At 42.8% G+C, this 21,718-nt stretch overlaps 1 protein-coding gene across 1 annotated transcript; it reads left to right on the forward strand.

Annotated features, from left to right (window-relative positions):
- The first annotated feature begins 3,919 nt into the window (after window positions 1-3,919).
- On the forward strand, window positions 3,920-20,491 carry taf11 (TAF11 RNA polymerase II, TATA box binding protein (TBP)-associated factor). Its single transcript, XM_078546731.1, has 4 exons — window positions 3,920-4,591; window positions 8,937-9,024; window positions 10,618-10,714; window positions 19,633-20,491. The coding sequence occupies exons 1-4, from the start codon at window positions 4,230-4,232 to the stop codon at window positions 19,761-19,763; spliced, it is 678 nt and encodes a 225-aa protein (XP_078402857.1). The 5' UTR covers window positions 3,920-4,229; the 3' UTR covers window positions 19,764-20,491.
- The last annotated feature ends 1,227 nt before the right edge of the window (window positions 20,492-21,718 follow it).

Genomic DNA, 21,718 nt, shown 5'->3' on the forward strand with positions numbered 1-21,718 from the left:
AGTTAGAACATAGACTAGTGTCCCAGGGCACAGTGGTGAGGGCACTTCACAGTCGCTGGAGGAGCTGGCAGAGGCAGAGAGTGCCCATGGCGCCAGCAGTCGGAGGACTGCAGGGGACTAGGCACAAGCTCAGTCGGTGCCTGATGATGTGCCTCTGGGGTCATCTACAATGCAGCAGGGGCATGAAATGTGGCCAGGTGTGCGGGAGCATCTGGGGGAGATACATGAGGCTATGCTTGGCCTGGTCTCCATGGTGGAGGAGTCCACGTGGACGATTGCCGAAGTAATGAGCCACATGTCCGAGCATCATGCGTCCCCCATGGAGAGAGCGGCAACTCTTGTGGAGAGACTCCTCCAGGAGACCCATCAGGGCCTGGGGATGCGCTCCTATCAGCAAGCGCTCACATCGACATTGACCTCAGCTGGTCAGTGACAGTGTGGGAGATGGTGTGGGCACCAAGCTTCCCAGCTTGGTACCCATCCATCCACGGTGAGCAGGGAGATCCGAAGGGACCAGGCAGCAGCTGCATGTCGTCTCTGCGGGCACTTCTCAGGGCACTCCAGGTGAGGGCGGCAGCTTCTCTGCCCCTCTCCCGGTGACCGTAGCATCCGGTGAGGCTGCGATGGCTGGGGAACTAGCAGCTCCCTCCCAGGCGGGGCCAGCACAGGCTCCACAGGCCGGAGGTCGACCGCCAAGGTTATCAAGGCCAACAGGACAGCAGAGTCAGCAGGCTGTCTCAGATGCCACTCCCAGCGATGGGACAGCACCCAGACATCACACCCGGAAATGTAAGCATAAGGCACCTTAGGCACACCACAGGTTTATCACTGGTGCTTTTGTGTTGGTCCAAGATGAGGGCTTGATGATTTGCTTTGAATTAGAACACCCTTGTCATTTTGTTTCATTAAGTTTCTTTGCCTGTGATATTAAATTCAGACATGTGACCATTGCTGGGGGTGCCTCTTTTTTTCTGCATGTGTTTGGTTTCCAAAAATGTTAGGAATGCTTTGTGGGACAGTCAGCTTTATTTATAAGGCCCTTAGTTACTGTTCCTAATCTGACAGATTTTGAACTTAGGTGTCGAGTTTGGAGCCTACAGCCCAGGCTTGTCCTGGAGGTCCATCTGTGGTGTGCTAGCTGAAGGTTTGTTGGATTAAAGCCTCCCAGGTATCCCTGCCTCCCTGTAGTATGCCCAGGTCAACGTCTACCCCCTCAGCATTTCCCTGTGCATGCTTATCCTCGGACTCACTGCTGGGCTCATCGTGTGCAGCCGCAGCCACTGAGTCAACATCTTCATCATCCACAGTGTCCCCCCCTTTCCAGCACAAGATTGTGGAGAGCGCAGCATGCAACCACTATCAGCGACACACAATCTGGGGGGTACAGGAGTGCACTTCCTGAGCGGTCCAGGCATCGGAAGTGCATCTTGAGAAGATCAATGGTTCTCTCCACCACAGCCCTTGTGGAGGCATGGCTCCTATTGTACCGCTGCTCAGCTTCTGTTCTTGGATGGTGGAGAGGTGTCATGAGCCACCTTCTGAGGGGATAGCCCTTGTCACCCAGCAGCCATCCATCAAGCCGGGCCGGAGCACTGAAGAGCCCCAGCACCTGGGAGTGTCTGAGGATGTAGGCGTCGTGGGAGCTGCCTGAGTACCTTGCAGAGACTTGTAGAATCAGCATCCTGTGATCACACACTATCCACACGTTCATGGAGTGGAAGCCCTTACTGTTGACGAAGGCACCGGGCTCACCTGCTGGCGACTTGATGGCCACATGTGCGCAGTCTATTGCACCCTGGATGCTGGGGAAGCCAGCAATGGCCGCGAAGCCTCTGGATCGCTGTGTCTGACTTGCCTGGTCCCAATGGTAGTGGATGAAGGCCAATGCATGCCTAAACAGAGCATCTGTAACCTGCTTGACACAAGTGTGGACAGCTGATTGAGAGACACTGCAAAGATCACCCACCGAGCCCTGGAAGGAGCCAGAGGCATAGAAGTTGAGGGCAGCTGTGACCTTTAGAGCCACTGGCATGGGGTGTCCACCCACACAGTTAGCGGAGATCTCAGGCCCATCGTCTGACAGATATAGTTGACTGTCTCTCTTGAGAGACAGAGCCTCCTTCGGCACTGCACCTCAGACATATTGAGGTAGCTGCTTTGCCGCCTGTATACCCTGACAGCAGGATAGTGACGTCTTCTGCGGCCCCTTCTGTCTTGGTCTGCCTCTTGGTCCTGCGCCCCTTGTGCCTGCACTTGTCCTTCCAAAGGTGGCTCTCCTGGAGGCTGAATGTGCACTCCTGGCCTCCTCCCCTTTCTAGCCCTCCCTTCCTCCTCAGAGGAGGTGCCTCCAGTGGAGAGTTCAGCTCCCATTCCCAGGCTATGGGAAGGCTTCCTGAAACCTGCAGGCCCAAAAAAAAAATTCCTCAGTGCAGAGTGCTGACCTGAGGGTTAAGAGACCAGACAATGCAGCTGGTATGTGTTTTGAAGTATTGCAGATCACACAGGCAAGTTTCAAAAACTTTGAAAAATCAATACTTGAGAGAGCACACTCGTGACCCCAGTGAGCCCTCTTATCCTGCCCGTGGATGAGGTTTTATACAAATGTGTCCTACTTGCCTGCCCCTTGCGCTCATGCGCCAACCCGAAGGTTGCACGAGCGCCAAAAATTGGCGTCGATTGGTGAGTCAAGTGCCTTAAGTGGACCGTTAATTGATGGCAGGCGCGAAGTGGATATCATTGCGCGCCGCCCAACAAAATATGGTGATGGCGTGCGGTGATGTCGGGACGCTCGCCTGACATCGCTGCGCGTCATTTTACACATGGATGTGTGGGGCTCGCCCCCGCACGCCAATGGGAAAATTCTGCCCTCGAGAGAGTTGTGGACTGGACATAAACTTGTGTAGATGCAAGCATGGAGTTAGCTCATAGCTTGGGCTGTACCCTGTATTTATGTACATAGTTATGTGTTATCAATAAACAGTTAATGTTCAACCATACAAGACTCAGAACCTCTTCATAATTCCTGCTGAACGTACATTAACAGAAAGAGTTGGGATTTCTGATCCTTTGTACACACACCAGGGGTATCTGATACTTTGCTTGTCCATGTGGGGTTATCCGAATGATATGTTCGTCCACTTGAGATGTAATGTGCCTTATTCACCTTTTGGCTGAGGGCTGGGATATTTTTTAACAAATATTTTGATACCTGAGATGTGGGCAAGGCTGGTGTTCATGTCCAAACCTAATCGGTGTGGGTTTAATAAATATTGAAAACATAGAAATTAACATTTACGGTGTAATTGAGTTACTTTAGCGGAAGCAAGATAAGTTACAAAGAACTGGAAAAATTGTAAGCACACAAATTAAATATCGGATGTGGATACATTTCTAATTTGACCACCAACTTCAGAGAAACAAAACCCACAGAGCAATGATACAGAACTCCCTTCATCAAGTTTAACCTAAGGGTCTGAAGAACACTGAAGAGGTGGGGGTGTGAATAAACGTATAGCCACAATAACCCCGTAAAGTTAAGGAAATATGAAGATAGGTGTTTGAATTGTGTTTTTATCTATACTGGAAGTGGAGATATACCTCAACCACAGGGTGTAATTTGTCCAAAAGTAGTGTCCAACGAATCTTTGAAACCCTCCAAATTACAGAAACATTAAATGATCAACCATGAAACATATAAGGTCAAGCAAAATACTGTAACTGTTGGAAATCTGAAATAAATACAGAACTGGTCGTTGATCTGAAACGTTTCCCTCTCCACAGATGCTGTCAGACTGAATATTTTCAGCATTTTGTTTTTATTTAAGCTCAAGCAATGTTTGTTCTTGTAATTGTATAACTAATTTTCTATACAGAAGAAAAAATTACTTGTGTTACAGGGAATCTTGTGAATTTTGATAAGGCAGGAGGCTGAGCTTCTGATTGTCCTGTGACTGCCCCACACAAACTGACAGGGGTCGGCACCGTCAACTGGCCCTCGGGAGCTGAGGCAAAGTGAAGCATCCCTCTCATCGCCTGACAGATTAACGACCCCAAAACCTTGGATCTTCCCTACCTTAGTCACGGAGGCTGATTCGGAACTGAGCCGCCGAAGGTTTCCTCAGAACATTTTGTTGAAGACTGAGATCAACTGCAGCGGGTTTTGAATTCGCGATTTCCGCGCCGTTTGTCTCTCTCCCCGACCTGTCTGCCTGGGCCTGAAAGCCGGCGCGATGGATTCGGACAAAGAGCCGCCGGCTAAACCTCCTGCGTCGGCAGCAGCCGCCCCGGCCGAGCCGCCCCAAGCCGGAGAGGCGGTCGTGCCCCTGGCTTCCTCTGATGATGCGGCCGGACAGCCGGGGCCCAGCAGCGGGGAGACGGAAGCAGAGGCGGCGGAGGAGGAGGAGGAGGAGGATGAGAGACAGGACCCCCTCGGGGAGAAGGCGGCGGCGGAGCCGAGGGAAGGCGGCGCCGAGGATGAAGAAGATGAGGAAGGAGACGCTGTCCAACAGGCCAAGAGGCTGCGGGTGGAGCCGATCAGAGACAAAAAGGACAAGAAGCAGAAGGTGGACGAGGACGAAATCCAGAAGATGCAGTGAGTGCGCGCGGAACGGCCCCTAGCGACCGGCGCCCCAGAAACCAGGGCCCCTAGCGACCGGCGCCCCAGAAACCAGGGCCCCTAGCGACCGGCGCCCCAGAAACCAGGGCCCCTGGCGACCGGCGCCCCAGAAACCAGGGCCCCTGGCGACCGGCGCCCCAGAAACCAGGGCCCCTGGCGACCGGCGCCCCAGAAACCAGGGCCCCTGGCGACCGGCGCCCCAGAAAAGAGGGCCCCAGGCGACCGGCGCCCCGGTGACCCAGGGCCCCTGGCGACCGGCGCCCCGGTGACCCAGGGCCCCTGGCGACCGGCGCCCCGGTGACCCAGGGCCCCTGGCGACCGGCGCCCCGGTGACCCAGGGCCCCTGGCGACCGGCGCCCCGGTGACCCAGGGCCCCTGGCGACCGGCGCCCCGGTGACCCAGGGCCCCTGGCGACCGGCGCCCCGGTGACCCAGGGCCCCTGGCGACCGGCGCCCCGGTGACCCAGGGCCCCTGGCGACCGGCGCCCCGGTGACCCAGGGCCCCTGGCGACCGGCGCCCCGGTGACCCAGGGCCCCTGGCGACCGGCGCCCCGGTGACCCAGGGCCCCTGGCGACCGGTGCCTCAGGACCCAGGACCCTCGGAACCAGTGCTCTCAGCAGCCATAGTTGAGTTTCTGGATCCTGGGCAGTTTGAATGGATCAATCATTCCCAACCACCCACGTTGATGATGAGGAAATTTTATAACCTCTGAGCATCGTAGTCACTCAGTTACTCAAAAAATTAACTGAATTAATATCACAGGGACAAACCTTCACCAGAATCCCACCAAAATGTTAATGCCACTTTCTTTCTCTCACCCCTTTCTATTTTTTTTGACTCGTTACTACTGACTCTGTCCTAAATATACTTTTGGGGAGCAGGAACAGTGGGTCAGAAGATATGTACCGCTCCTGAGGATCCTATTCCACTTATCCAGTCGGCCTGCACCAAATCCATTTGAAAGCTGCTACAAATTGGGTTAGGGTAGGGAAGAGGATCAGAAATCACCTGGCATATCAAAGCCAATCACGATTCTCAAGCTGTACCTGCAGGAACCTTGGTCAATATTTCCCCTTCCTATTCCTCCAGGTACAAGTGTGTTAAATTATAATATGCACTTCCATGAAGCTTCGTCTTGATGGTGGTGTGAGCAATCAGTGTAATGGCATGTTATGTACTTGCACTACAATGTAGCATAGATAGTCCTTGAAATATTGACTCCATCACTATAATATTGGAGAACTCTAATGGATTGAATACAAACAGAATTAAAGAGAATGAAAGTCTCCACGGACAGTTTTAGTCTGCAGTGAAAATGTAAAAATATCCCTAATTCTTAACTACAGTAAAATAAAAAAACTCTTCAATGTTACAAAGTGCTAATAAAGTTGTAACTCAGGTTTCAAATGGCATCCATTAACAAGTTAAGTTTTAGTGCAATGTCATGAGATTTGATGGTCTCCAAACTTCTTTTTTTAATCTCAATAATTCAATACTTATCATTTTATCTAATCCAAATTTCTTCTTACTTCGTCATGGGAGGCTAGCACCATATTGCCTGACCATGACACTTTTGGGAACTATATTATCGGAGGAGTGGTCTACATATTCAGCAGAAAGTATGTTGACGCTTAATCTCAGGATTTGAATCAGTTTCCTCAGGCTTAGAATCAGCTACCAGAAATTGAACATAATGTAGTTGACTCACTGTTTAAATTGATGTTAATCAATAGAACTGAAGGATCCTGTAAGTGAAATTGAATGTCTGTTGCCTGCTAGCTCATTGTTGGCATTTAGTCATGCTAGAGAGGAAACATCTTCATGGCAGCACAACAAGAGATCCTGAATTCAACTTGGGGAATCTCATACATAAATTCTGTGCTGTGATAAAAACAAAAAGCTAAAAGCTACTGTGGATGCTGGAAATCCAAAACAAAAACAGAATTACCTGGAAAAACTCAGCAGGTCTGGCAGCATCGGTGGAGAAGAAATCAGTTAACGTTTCGAGTCTTCACGACCCTTCAGCAGAACTGAAGCATAGTTAGGAGAAAGGTGAAATATAAGCTGGTTTAAGGTGGGTTGGGGGGGGTGGGCGGAGAGAAGTGGAGGGTGTGGTGATTGTGGAGATAAGCAAGCAGTGATAGGAGCAGATAATCAAAAGATGTCACAGACAAAAGGATCAAAGAGGTGTTGAAGGTGGTGATATTGTCTAAGAAAAGTGCTAATTAAGAATGGAAGACAGGACACTCAAGGTACAGCTCTAGTGGGGGTGGGGTGTAAAGACTAACAAAGTTTTAGTTTTAGATTTAAAAATAATGGAAATAGGTGGGAAAAGAAGAATCTATATAAATTATTGAAAAAAAAGGGAGGGGGGAGAGACGGGGTGGTCCACTCCTCCATCACCCCCTACTCCTCAACCCCCACCTATGGCACCTCCCCATGCCCACGCAGAAGATGCAACACCTGCCCCTTCACTTCCTCTCTCCTCACCGTCCAAGGGCCCAAACACTCCTTTCAAGTGAAGCAGCATTTCACTTGCATTTCCCCTAACTTAGTCTACTGCATTCGTTGCTCCCAATGCGGTCTCCTCTACATTGGAGAGACCAAACGCAAACTGGGCGACCGCTTTGCAGAACACCTGCGGTCTGTCCGCAAGAAAGACCCAAACCTCCCTGTCGCTTGCCATTTTAACACTCCACCCTGTTCTCTTGCCCACATGTCTGTCCTTGGCTTGCTGCATTGTTCCAGTGAAGCCCAACGCAAACTGGAGGAACAGCACCTCATCTTCCGACTAGGCACTTTACAGCCTTCCGGGCTGAATATTGAATTCAACAACTTTAGATCTTAAACTCCCCCTCCCCCCATCCCCACCCCGTCTCTCCCCCCTCCCTTTTTTTTCAATAATTTATATAGATTGTTCTTTTTCCACCTATTTCCATTATTTTTAAATCTAAAACTAAAACTTTGTTAGTCTTTCCACCCCATCCCCACTAGAGCTGTACCTTGAGTGTCCTGTCTTCCATTCTTAATTAGCACTTTTCTTAGACAATATCACCACCTTCAACACCTCTTTGATCCTTTTGTCTGTGACATCTTTTGATTATCTGCTCCTATCACTGCTTGCTTATCTCCACAATCACCACACCCTCCACTTCTCTCTCTCCCCCACCCCCCCCGCCACCTTAAACCAGCTTATATTTCACCTTTCTCCTAACTATGCTTCAGTTCTGCCGAAGGGTTGTGAAGACTCGAAACGTTAACTGATTTCTTCTCCACCGATGCTGCCAGACCTGCTGAGTTTTTACAGTTAATTCTGTTTTAATTCTGTGCTGTAGTTCATTAAAGGGAGTACTGAGAAACTATTTACTCAGATGGCATCTAGAATGGGGATTTCTTGAAGCAGAATTCATAAATTCTTTCAAAGTAGAATTAATTCTTTTTCAAAAAGAGGACTGCTAAGTAATTTGTAGAGCGAGGAGGAGTGTGGATTTACATAGTACTACATAGAAATTACACTATGGAAGCAGCCTCTTTGGCCTCTCAAGTATTGTGAGGTATGTTGGTGTTACACAGGCAGTAGCCTTTGTCCAATGTGCTTGCCATATTCCCAGTTTCCTTTATTCTCCCTTTCTTTCCTTCAACCAACAATTTAACCTATTCTTAGATGTTTAGCAGATCTCTGCTTCAATCATTAACTCTTTCGGTGCACTTCACAGTTTTACAACCGTCTGCGTAAAAGAAAATTTTCTCCTGGCCTCTCTTCTAAATCTTACTGTTACTCCAGAATATTTACCCATCTTCATATCTATGTTCTACAAACTTTGTCCATTGCCCTAGCATTGCAAAAACTGTTAATATTTGACCATCTGAATTTATGCATACATATCTTTGAAGCTTAATTCCCATGGCTAACCAGAGCAGTTAATGGATATAAAATGCTATTGAAGCATGTTCCACAGATCCAGTACTATGAGGGGAAACATTCTTCTCATCTTCAGTGTCTTCTAATCTTAATGTTTCCTTCATATCTATCTGCGTTCTTTAGCTCTGCAGCCTCAGTCCAAGCCAGACAGTCTGTTTATATTTACTTCATTTGACCTTGCAACACGTAGCATTTGTTGGTTTTACAATGAGACATTATTTGGTGCTTAACATTTTGGTTGTGACTTGAAATTTTTCCGTTTCCCAAACAAATTTCAAATGGAGGTGGGACAAAGATTATCTGTCCCCCAGTAGAACTCCTGGTAATTCTGTTAAATGTAAAGAGTTCACTGAAGATGATGTGTATTTAAAGGATCTTATAAACATTTTATTTTACCAGGATCCTGGTTTCATCCTTTTCTGAGGAGCAGTTGAACCGCTATGAGATGTATCGGCGCTCTGCTTTTCCCAAAGCTGCTATTAAAAGGGTTGGTTACTCTTCATCATTCTATGTTTGTGGGGTTTTGCTTCAATAAATATTTTAATTTTAAAAAATCCATTCAAATTAAGCTGATAATTTAACTCTTTTTGGTTCCTTTTTTTTAAGAATTGGGGATACCAACAATACAAACTAAAGTTGTTAGTCTTCAGATTTTTTTTTTGATTGCAGCTAGTTTTTTGCTTCTTTAAACTAATCCATCTGAAATATCTGTATTTCTGTGTCAGTAGTGAACATTGCAAAAATCCCCGAAAGTGATTTTTTAAAAAAGTTTTTGTTAATAATCCTGCCCTGGGATTATCCCAGCTGTCCAATTGTACAAAATGCCTGGAATGTGCATTTTCCCAGATTTACTAATGGCCAAGGGAAGGTGCAGTTGTGTAAAGCAAAATGGATTAGCAAATTCTAGACTGGTTAATACACTGGCTAAGTACTCTACCCTTTCATCTGTGATGTGGATTCAGTTCTTGCCCAGATTTGTACAATAAAGGTGTACACAAAATGAATATTGGGTAATCTCAATCTAGTTTCTAGTGTAGATTCAGCATCTACAGCCTGATGAATTGGCACATACATGACAATGTCACTTGAGGCATTTACACTAAAATATCATGTATGTGAACTGGTTTTGCTTTACATTGATGTTATAATTATAATATAGAGTTGAATCCAGGGTCAGGCTTTGTTTTGTAGTTAGTTTAAACCTTAGTTTCTGATTTGCGCTCCGGTTTTAACATTAATGCCCAATGGATTTGGGTTTACACCAATGCTAAATGTTTGGAGTGTGAATATATTGTCAGAAGCCACAAGGAGAGAGATTTTGAGAGACAATTTGTTGACTCTCTTGCAGCTGTTACTTGTCTGCAGAATTATTTCCAGGGGTCAGGAAATAGGCCATGCACTGGTACTTGTCAGGTTGGAAATATATGGATGAGAATAACACATGGTGACAAAAATGTTCCTATATATTGTCACCAGACAAACCCTTTGTCATGATACAAAATATCTAATTCAGTTTACAGACAATTGAAAACTGCATTGTGGCCCCTTTTGAGTGTTATAAGACAAAAAGACCTAGACTAGTTTGCCTTCATTTCCAAACAAATTATTTGCTATTTTGAGTTTGTACATTATTGATAATTGTATAAATCAAATTACGAAGGTTTAGCATTTTTGATGGGATCAAAAGATGTTTTTGTTGCATTATTGATCTACAAGGTATAGTGCTACAGCTTAATTCACAATGAAATTTACTATGTATAAAAGTATTGTCCTTAGTTGAGGCACAAGAGTTCACCCACTACAGATTGGATTTTGTATCAGAATATGAAGCTGGTAGGGAACATACAAATTGGACAGTGAGTACTTATGATATTTCAAAAAGCATGCTGGAAGCAGTATTAGTTTTGTTAATGTTTGATGAAAATTAATACAACTTATCAAAAAGGCAATAATAGATGGTTCTTTACAGTGGATAATCTTAATTAGAGGACAAGAATTCTAAGAAAATGTTAGCTATCATGATGTATATGTCATGTATCCTAATCCAGTATTGGTGATTTTGTCCTGGTCTCTCTTCTAGCTGATCCAGTCAATCACAGGCTGCTCAGTATCTCAGAATGTGGTGATTGCCATGTCTGGTATTTCCAAAGTCTTTGTGGGTGAAGTGATGGAAGAAGGTGAGTTCAAATAGTACAATTTTTAAACAGCTAATTATCAAAAGCAGAAATGGGAAGCCAAATTCCAAAATTATGTTTTAGAAGTTTGATTCTTGATAGCCCATGTCAGAACACGGGTAAGAGATTCATGAGGTCAAAATTATTTTTGCTTTTAACTTTGTTAGTTATACTGTAAGGAACATATCTTTTTATTTCTGTTGGACTGTTGTAAAGAACATATCTTTTTATTTTCTGTTGGGTTGTGAATTAAAATGACAATGGCTGCAGTTTGAAAGACATGTCCACTGGAACAGGATGAGAGATATATACAATGTTGCAGTCCTGGAACAGAGTGTGCCATGAAAGACAGGATGGTGCTGGAAAGTACTCCTGGACCAAGGGAGCTGCCTGGCAACAACATTTTAATTGGCTTTTGACCAGGTGACCAGGTTTTGTGTGAGAAGCAATGCAGCTGAATAGCTCCTAGCCTGAAAGAAACAAGACCTAAAACCTCTTTCTGCTTTGTCTGGAAGATTCCAGTAATTCCACAATAATAGCTAGCTGGCTTTTCTCCTCATATCTCTATAACCTGCTCTCTCTCTGAAAACCCCTGTCAAGAGGCATATGGGAAAATTACTGTGTGAGAAATTGAAAGGCAAGTACTCAATCAGTGAACTAAATACTGAAAGTGCTGGAAGACTACGTTGTGTCATCAACAAGAACTGAAAGGAATTTGGAAGACATCGATCCAAATCAACCCATCGAATCCTGTACTCCGGAATTAGTGCTATTGAACTGTTTTATCCCACCCTTAAAATCCATGTTTTTGTGTGTCTTATGTGTGCGTATAGGGATTTAAGAAGACGTAGCGTTTAGGTTATAGAGTTAAAAATTAGCAGTTCTTATTTCTTTCTTTTGCCACTGGTTAATGACAGTTTGTTCAATAATCAGTTATTTACTTATGTTTACAAACCTGGCGCTCGTATTCTGTTAACCTAAATTAAACAGTTAGGTAGAATTGGGGAAATCTGGTGGTTTGATCAAACTTTTTCACAATTGTTGATGTTGGGGAACAGTGGGGTTGATATTACAGTGCACTATCCCCAATGAGTCATGACAAAGTTTGGGGGCTCGACTGAGATATTTTGGAACAAAGGACAATGACAATATGGGTGTAGATTTAGTAAGCAATAAAAACTAAAAGGAAACACCAGGATTGAGCTGTCAAAAATAAGATGGCACTGGAAACTGCTAAACCTTTCCTGCAAGTGGAAGAGATGTCCCTGAAGATTTTACAAGGGATCCCAAAAGCCAGGTTAATCGAACTGGCAAGTAAATTAACAGTAGGATTGCCTGCCAAGGCTAGGAAGGCAGAAATAATCAAAGAGATGGCACAGCATTTGAAATTGGAAGGAATACCCGAGAGACCGCTTCTCTAAGGGGCGGTTCATTGGAGTGGGCTCAAATTCAGTTGCAAATAAAAAAATTGAACTAGAGGCAGCAGAAAAATAAAGGGCAGAGAAAGAAAAAGAAAAGGAAAGAGGGCATTCCAAAGGGAACAGGCAGAAAGGGCAGAGAAAAAAGAGAGTAGAGCCTTTCAAAGGGAGTTAAAAATGGCGAAGTTAGAAAAGAAGGAAATAGAAAAGGAGAGAGAATTCCAGCTTAAAATATTGGCAGTTAAAAAAGAGACACCAGTAGGTGAGGCAGGACTTATTTCCAGCTCAGAACCCAGTGGGGAGATGTTCAAATTTGTACAAGCTTTTCCAAAATTTGAGGAAAGGGATGTTGAAGCATTCATTATTTCATTTGAGAAGATAGCTAAACAGATGAACTGGCCAAAGGAAAACTGGACATTGCCCATGCAGAGCAAATTGACAGGTAGAGCACAGGAAATTTATGCTTCACTGTCAGAGGAGGTTTCTAGGGATTATGCTGTGGTGAAAAAGGCCATTTTGAGTGCATATGAGTTGGTCCCTGAAGCATACAGACAAAAGTTTCAAAATTTAAGGAAAGCCTGGGCAAACTTATATTGAATTTGAAAGGATTAAGCAAAGTGGTTTTGACAAGTGGATACGAGCATTAGGAGAGATCATTTCCTTGGAAGAATTTAAAAACTCCCTCCCTTCTGTAATAAGAACCTATGTTGAAGACCAAAGGGTTGCAACTGCTAGACAGGCAGCAGTAATGGCTGATGATTAAGAGCTGATCCATAAAACTAAATCTTTTTTCTATTATCTCATAAATTTTGAAAAGGATAGAAAGTGGGAGAATGAAAGGAAGGCAAGTAGCCAGGGGTAAAGAATGGATAGCTGGGAATACCTTGAGACCTCCTCCCCAGATCAGGAAGGAAGGTACTGAGGGTGGAGGTGAAACTTAAAGGCCTAAGTATTTTCATTGTAATAAAGTGAGACACATTCGTTCAGAATGCTGGAAGTTGCGAGGGAAGCCCATGGGACTTATTGGAGTTCATAAGAGAGAGTCCGAAAAACGAACTCAAAAAGAAAATGCCATGGATCAAATTGTAGCTTTAACTACAAATAAGGGCCTAGAGGTAAACCCTGCTGTGAATGCAGGTGAAGTGAATCAGGTAGATGAGAGATACAAAGTGTTTTTGTTTAAAGGCAAGATAACCCCTTTTTCATCAAATGATGCAGCTAAACCCATTACTATATTAAGGGAAACAGGAGCTACTGAAATCCTTTTGCTGGAGAAAGACCTAGTTTTCCCTCCAGAGAGTTCAATGAAAGCTAAAGTATTGGTAAACGGGATAAGTGGAGAGTATATCCCGGCTCCATTGTACAAAGTGCAATTGGAGCGTGATTTGTTGTCTGGATTAGTGGTTGTAGGAGTGGTTAAGGAATTACCCATGGATGGAGTTGATTTACTCCTGGGGAATGATTTGACAGGAGTGAAGGTTATAGCTTCGCCCATAATTACAGAAAGTCCAAGAGAGGCTATAGTGACGGAGCAGTTACAAGAACAAGTTCCTGGTATCTTTCCATTGTGTGTGGTGACCAGAGCAATAGCTAAACAAAATCCATCACCAGAGGTCAAAGGAATACCATGAGCTGATTTTAGAGTAGCTGAAGCTTTCTTTAAGGATGAAGATAATTCAAAGGAAGTGTTTGGCAGGTCTTCATTAATTTAGGCTCAGAAAGCAGATCTAGAGTTAAACAAGCTAGCACAGTCAGCTCACACTAAAGCCAAGGCTGAAGGAGTTCCAGAGTGCTATTACCCTAAAAATGGAGTTCTGATGAGGAAGTGGAGACATCCTCTCAGACCTGTGGATGAGGAATGGACGGTTGTTCATCAGATAGTGGTACCGCCCAAATATTGTAAGGAGATATTGAGTAGCACATGGGCACATGAACTCCCTATGGCAAGACATGTAGGAATACGGAAAACCCAAGCATCGATAAACAGGCATTTTGCCTGGCCAAGACTTCATAAGGATGTAGTGCAATTTTGTAAAACGTGACATACATGTCAGGTAATAGGTAAACCTCAACATGTAATCATAGCAGCACCTTTAGTACCCATACCAGTTTTTGAAGAACCATTCAGTTGGGTATTAGTAGATTGTGTAGGACCATTATCCAAAATGGTCAGTGCAGACTCGATGGACTGAAGGGCCTCTTCTGCACTGTGATTCTGTGAAAGCAGGGCATCAGTATATCCTTACAATCATGGAAATGACAATCTGATTTCCAGAAGCTATTCCTTTAAGGACAATTACAGCCAAGGTGGTAGTGGAAAGGTTAACTCAGTTTTTCACTCGTTATGGCCTACCAATTAAAATACAATCTGAACAAGGTTCTAACTTCATGTCTAAAATTTTCCAGGACATAATCAGCAATTTGGGTATCAAACAACTAAAGTCTACCGCCTATCACCCACAGACTCACGGAGCTTTAGAGAGATACCATCAAACTGTCAAAACCATGATTAAGACCTATTGCCATGAATACCCAAAGGACTGGGACAAAGGATTAGATTTTTTACTGTTTGCTACCAGAGATTCTCCAAATGAATCTACTGGATTTAGTCCATTCGAATTGATCTACGGCCAAGAAATAAGAGGTCCATTAACAGTGATTAAGGAAAAGTTCCTAAGGCAGAAAGACGAATCCTCCATGTTGGATTACATGTCCATGTTTCTAGAAAGACTCACAGGAGCACGTAAGGTAGTACGAGAGCACTTAAAAATTTCCCAAGCCAAAGTGAAAGAATGGGCAGACAAACATGTTACAACTAGAACGTTCCAAGCAGGAGATGAAGTATTGGTATTATTACCTTTGCAGGGTGAACCCCTGAAAGTGAAATTCAGGGGCCCCTACAAGATAGTTAGAAGAGTTAGTAAAGTGACTTATCTGACAGATACTCCTGAGCGTAGGGAGAAGAAACGGTTATGTCACAACAACATGTTGAAGCAATATCATTGCAGAGAAAATAAGACAGAGCAAGTGTGCTAGGTGGTAGGAGTAGTGGAGGATGACAGAGCCAATAAGGGCAAGGTAGAAGGAGAAGTAGACAGTGCCCAAAGCGAACCTCCTACAATTCGACTAGCGAATACGACAATACTGGGACAGTTAGATACTGTGCTCTCATATTTAGAAGAAGGACCAAGGAAAGATCTAATAAGGTTACTTAGGAAGTATAAGGGAATTTGTTGGGATACACCTGGATGTACTACGTTACCTAAACATGACGTGGATGTAGGAGACTTACTGCCAATAAAACATTATTATCAGTTGAGCCAGAAATACAAGCTCAGTTAGAAACAGAGATCCAATATATGCTGAATAATCAATTGATTGAGCCGAGTCAAAGTGGCTGGAGCTCACCGGTCGTATTGGTTCCTAAGCCGGATGAATCCACTAGATTTTGTATAGACTACAGGAAAGTGAATGTAGTAATGAGAGCAGGTTCATACCCAATTCCTCGGTTAGAAGATTGCACTGACAGTGCCTCATTTCTTTCTAAAATTGATCTTTTGAAGGGGTACTGGCAAGTGCCATTAACATCAAGGGTTAAAGAAATATCCGCCTTTGTTACACCAAGTAGGTTGTATCAATGTCTAGTCATGCCGTCTGGATTTAAAAACACCCCAGCTACATTCCAGAGACTTATGAATCAAGTTGTAGCTGAAGTACCTAACTGTGTGGTTTATTTAGATGATGTCATGATATATAGTAATACATGGGAAGAACATGTAAAGCATTTAGAGGACCTCTTTAAACAATTGCAGTTGGCTGGCTTAGTCTGGCGAAAAGCGAATTTGCAAAACCAAGGGTAACTTACCTAGGTCACATTGTAGGACAAGGGCAAGTGTTGCCAAGAACAGTAAAAGTGAGCACTCTAATAGAAGTTCCCATTTCTAAAACTAAATGAGAAATCATGAGGTTTTCGGGGAATGTGTGGGTTTGAAAGGAAGTTTACACTTAACTTCAGCACAATAGCCGTACCTCTCGCCAATTTGTTAAGAAAACAGGTAAAAGTGGTATGGTCAGCAGAATGCTAAGCAGCCTTTGAAAAGCTGAAGGCAATCTTAATAAATGAACCAGTGTTGGCTGCCCCTGACGTCACCAAGGCTTTTAAAACGGCAACTGATGCTAGCGACTTCGGGGTAGGTGCAGTCCCATTACAAGATGATAAATTAGGGATAGAGATGCTGGTGGGGTATTTTTCCAAGAAACTAAATCAATATCAGAGGAAGTACTCTACAGTAGAAAAAAAAACTGTAGCATTGTTGTTATCACTTCAACACTTTGAAATTTATGTCCGACACGATAACAAAGAAACACTAATCTACACTGATCATAATCCGCTGGCGTTCATTGAAAAGTTTAAAACTCGAAATGTGAGACTGTTTAGATGGAGTCTATTGTTTCAACTATTCAGTGTAAAGATTGTTCACATTGCCGGCAAAGATAATGTGATCTCAGATGTATTAGCACGGGTGTAAAATACTAAAATAAGTTAAAGGGGTAAGAAATGTAAGTAAGTCTCGTTTTTTGTTGTCCATGTGTCACATACTGTGTGATGAAACACATTTTTGAAATGGCGTTTCATCTCTTTTAAGGGTGAAGGCATGTCAGGAACATATCTTTTTATTTCTGTTGGATTGTTGTAAAGAACATATCTTTTTTTTTCTGTTGGATTGTGGATTAAAATGACAATGGCTGCAGTTTGAAAGACATGTCCACTGGAACAGGATGAGAGATATATACAATGTTGCAGTCCTAGAACAGAGTGTGCCATCAAAGACAGGATGGTGCCGGAAAGGAATCTTGGACCAAGGGAGCTGCCTGGCAACAACATTTTAATTGGCTCCTGACCAACTGACCAGGTTTTATGTGAGAAGCAGTGCAGCTGAATAGCTCCTAGCTTGAAAGAAACAAGACCTCAAACCTCTTTCTCCTTTGTGTGGAAGATGCCAGTAATTTCACAATAATAGCTAGCTGGCTTTTCTCCTCATATCTCTACAACTTGCTTTCTCTCTCAAAACCCCTGTCAAGAGGTAAAGAGAAAAATCACTGTTAGAGACATTGAAAGGCAAGTGCTCAACCAGTGAACTAAATACTGAAAGTGCACCTCATGTCATCAACAAGAACTGAAAGGAATTTGGAAGACATCGATCCAAATCAACCCATCGAATCCTGTACTCCGGAATTGGTGCTAATGAACTATTTTATCCCACCCTTAAAATCCATGTTTTTGTGTGTCTTATGTGTCTTCTATGTGTGTGTATAGGGATTTAAGAAGGGGTAGAGTTTAAAATATTTCTTTCTTTTGCCACTGTTTAATTACAGTTTGTTCAATAAACAGTTATTTACTTATTATGTTTACAAACCTGGTGCTCGTATTCTGTTAACCTAAATTATACAGTTAGGTAGAATTGGGGCAACCTGGTGGTTTGATCAAACTTTTTCACATTTGTTATGGCTCGGGGAACAGTGAGGCTTGATATTACAGCGCACTATCCCCAGTGAGTCTTGACAATACTCTGCTACTGAATCTTGTAAAATAATGTGCTTATTTAGTCAGCTATGATTATTGAACTGAGAAAGATGTTTTTAAGATGACATCAGAGTATAGAAAACCATCTCGAGTATGTTTTTTAACAAGACATCAAACAGCAAAGTCAAAGTCACCATCCAAAATGAGGGATGTCTGCTGTGGAAGATACATCAGCACTGTGTCTGCTTTAGTTACTGGATCATGCTTAGTGTTTCTTGTTTGGCAGTTGCTTTAAGGTTGGAGTGTAGTTTGTCAGAGAAACGTGATAGCTATCTGCACCAGTTAACCGGAGGTTCAAGAAGTGATTTAGTCTCCTGAACATTGAGATTTTTCAGTGAAAGTAAAACAAAACTCATTTGTGAGCTTCACTACGGAAACGAATTTGCTTCTGTAAACTTATTACTTGGTAGTATTTGTAACCCTAATGACTGACTTAAGTCATGAGCAGTGCAAGGATGAAAAGTGTGGGAATCCTTTCAACTTAATTGAATCCGGTTATATCTCAAATTTGCCAGCCCTTTACTGTATTTAAAAAAAAAAACCTTCTTTCTCTCTTCCTTTGCCAACTTATATAGTTTCCCTATCTATCTAACTGCTGGGGAGAGTGGCTACCAGAAGATGGATGCATTTGTCATCTTTAGATGCTGCTCGTTCGATTGGTAGGATTTTCTTCTGGGCATGGAAGGGAAAGAACTCCAGGAAACTTCAGGTGCGCACAGTACTCACTCCTGGCAGCAGAGTGATGTATTCCCATTGCTGTGATGTATCCCTGCACCAACAATAAACTGGGATAGACCCCCATCTGGGACACTCTTCAAACCATGTCTTGATAAACTTTTTTTAAAAAAAGTCACTAAATAAATATTGAAATGAGATTCAAAGTGCCTTTCTCAGCCCTTTCCATAGGTAAATCTGCCTCTTACTGTGCATATACCCCTGGGAATTATGGCATCATAGTTATAAAGAGTCCCTCCACCACACTACATATGGAGACATCTACAGCAACAATTACTGAGCATTTTATTTTCAAAAGCCTTTCTTACAGCTCTAAGTTCTCAGAATTTACCTCTTCCATCACTTAGGCCAAGTGTCTGCTGCATGCTGCTAAGCAACGTACCTTTTTTTTCTGTAGTGTATGGTAATTTGTTTAAGGATACAAGCCCTTTAAGTTTTTCTTTTTTGCACAGCCACTCAGAGGGATTGATTTGTGAGCAGCCTGCGCGGGTTCCTGTGTAGCTTAGAGAGAATGTCTTTGATCACATCCAAGTCTGTTATTTCCTCTTGTGCACCAACTCCATTCCTTGGCCTCATTTTGTTTCCTTCCTCCTTCCCCAACACCCTACTTGAGCAAGTTTCTCACATGATTGCAAATTCCATCAGCTCTTGGATAAGCTGTGTTCATATGATGCTAGTACTTTGGCTGCCATCTTATCACATATCCTTAGCTTTCTGACAAGGGCAAGCAGTAGAAATTGAGTGCATCAGTAATGTTGGTGAGTGCCATCAGAGAGACATTAGGAAATATACAGAGTTGGGGGTGGAGGGAAGCGAAGATTGGAGGAAGGATGTTTATAGGAAGTATCTTACTGATACAAAACAAAGGACGAGAATGAAACTGAGCAAACTCCATGCCACAGGAGATAAATTAGTACCAAAAAATTTAATTGGAAACAGTGATGGGGAATTATGATGAACATCAGTTATGAGTTGAGGTTTCTGGTTTAGCAAGTGTTGGATTAATAAGTAATGAATTAATGTTTGCATATTATCTATGCTACTTAACTGGTGAAATGTTTAACTTTAAGCATCTGTGCTCCTGCTGGAATGCGGGATATCCTATGCAGCAGAATGTTTATTTCTTTTTAAAATCAAATTGTAATGACTTTCTCTTTCTTTTTAAAAACAAAATATTCATAAAGCTCTGGATGTCTGCGATAAATGGGGAGAAACTCCGCCCTTGCAGCCAAAGCACATGCGGGAAGCAGTGAGAAGACTTAAGCTGCGTGGACAAATCCCAAACACAAAATATAAGAAAGTTTCATTTCATTAAGAGGAGACCAGCAACAGTGAATGCTCAAATCTAAACCGAATTATGGGGATGTATATTGCATATTTTGATGTGTTTTGGGGCTCATACCATTTTTCCTTCTGGACTGCTTAACTTTAGGTACTGGGACTTGAAACAGGTTTTCAGTGTTTATTTTGACAAGGGTATTAGTACAAATTCAAAAGGAACGAGAAGAAATTTCTGGAAGAGTACAGTTTTCTGGAGTAGGAAATATTCAGGGAAACTGTTTAATTTTATTATATTAAATAACATCTCCAACCCCAGGTATTATGCTGGAGATTTTATGTCCAGTTACCAATGTTCTGCCACACTGGGGAAGAGGGCATTCTTACACTCCTTCATTACAAAAAGAGCCAAGGGGGAGAGATATACAATTAGCAGACTGCTTCATTTCTCATTCAATATATGGATGGCTGAAAATTTGTAAATGAAAACTAAAAACTGAATGTGTGATTGTAAATACAATCTGGACAGTTCAGGTTAGTTGTTGTTGTGAATACTATAATGTATTTTGGAGATCAGCTGAGTTCTTCAGTGTAGCATAAATATAGAAAGTAACATTAACAAGCAGATTGGTTTGATATTTGTTTAACCTACAAATCATGTGTATAGTTTTTCATTATTCCTAATAAAATGCAAACTTGTAAAGGCACTGTACAGAATATACTGAGAGAAAGACCCTTCTTAATAAAGTTCTTTGTGTAAAATTATCTGCAACAACTGTGATTTTTTAAAATCTACCATGTAAGGATACCAGTGGGGAATCCTATCTGTTGTCTTGGGTATGAATGAACTCGGCGGTTATAAATGGTTAAAAGAATGAAAATGGGGAGAAATTATGAATGTGAAAGGAAAAGCTCATGCCTTGCGTATAAGGAACAAAAGATTAGAAAAAGCTAGTCAATTTATCTTGGTATCACTATTCTAGACTGCAGTTACATTTTAAATGCTCCCTCATGTCCACCTCTACTATGTAAACTGGTCTGATTATTTTAAACACAAACTTTACTTTCAAAATATACTTTGGTATGACTAACCCTAGACTTCAAAGTAATAAAGCATTTATACCTAGAAATATTTTCTTTTTTTAACTTCTGTAACTGTTGCTGTGCATCAGTTTACTGAAGTTATAAATAATTGAGATGAGTGAACATAAATAGGAGTATGCCATTCAACCCCTCAAGCCTGCTGCACCTTTCAATTAGATCATGGCATCATCTGATTTTCCTTAACTCTAATTTCTTGTCTGTTTCCTATAACCCTTAACTCCCCTCTCATTCAAGAATCGACCTCAGCCTTGGATACATTCAATGACAGCCTCCGTTGCTCTCCAGGGTAGAGAATTCCAGAGATTCACCACCCTCAGCAGAAATTCCTCCTCAGCCATCTTAAGGGCAAGCAGTGGAAATTGAGTGCATTGTAATGTGCGTGAGTGCCATCAGAGAGACATGAGGAAATATACAGAGGTGGGGTGGCGGGAGGAGAAGATCAGAGGAAGGAGGCTTAAAGAAGTACCCTACAGATACGAAATAAAAGATGAGAGAAATTGAGCATTTGCTTAGCCTATGCCACAGGAGATAAATTAGCACCTATAAAATTTAATTGGAAACAGTGATGGAGAATCATGAGTTGTGATTTCTGGTTTCATGTGTTGGATTAATAAGTAATGAATTAATGTTTGCATATTATCTATGCTACTTGACTGGTGAATTGTTTAGCTTTAAGCATTTGTGCTTCTGGGATGCTGGACATCCTATTTTTTTTGTAAATGAAATTGTGCTGACTTTCTCTTTTTAAAAAAACAAAATGTATATAAAGCTCTGGATGTCTGCGATAAATGTGGAGAAACTCCACTCCCCATGTGGGAGGCAGTCTTAAACTGCGTGGACAGATTCCCAAATTTGTCAACCCCTTATTCTGAAACCATGTCCCTTAGT

Source organism: Cetorhinus maximus, chromosome 8 (genome assembly GCF_964194155.1).
Source record: "Cetorhinus maximus chromosome 8, sCetMax3.hap1.1, whole genome shotgun sequence".
NCBI lineage: Eukaryota > Metazoa > Chordata > Chondrichthyes > Lamniformes > Cetorhinidae > Cetorhinus > Cetorhinus maximus.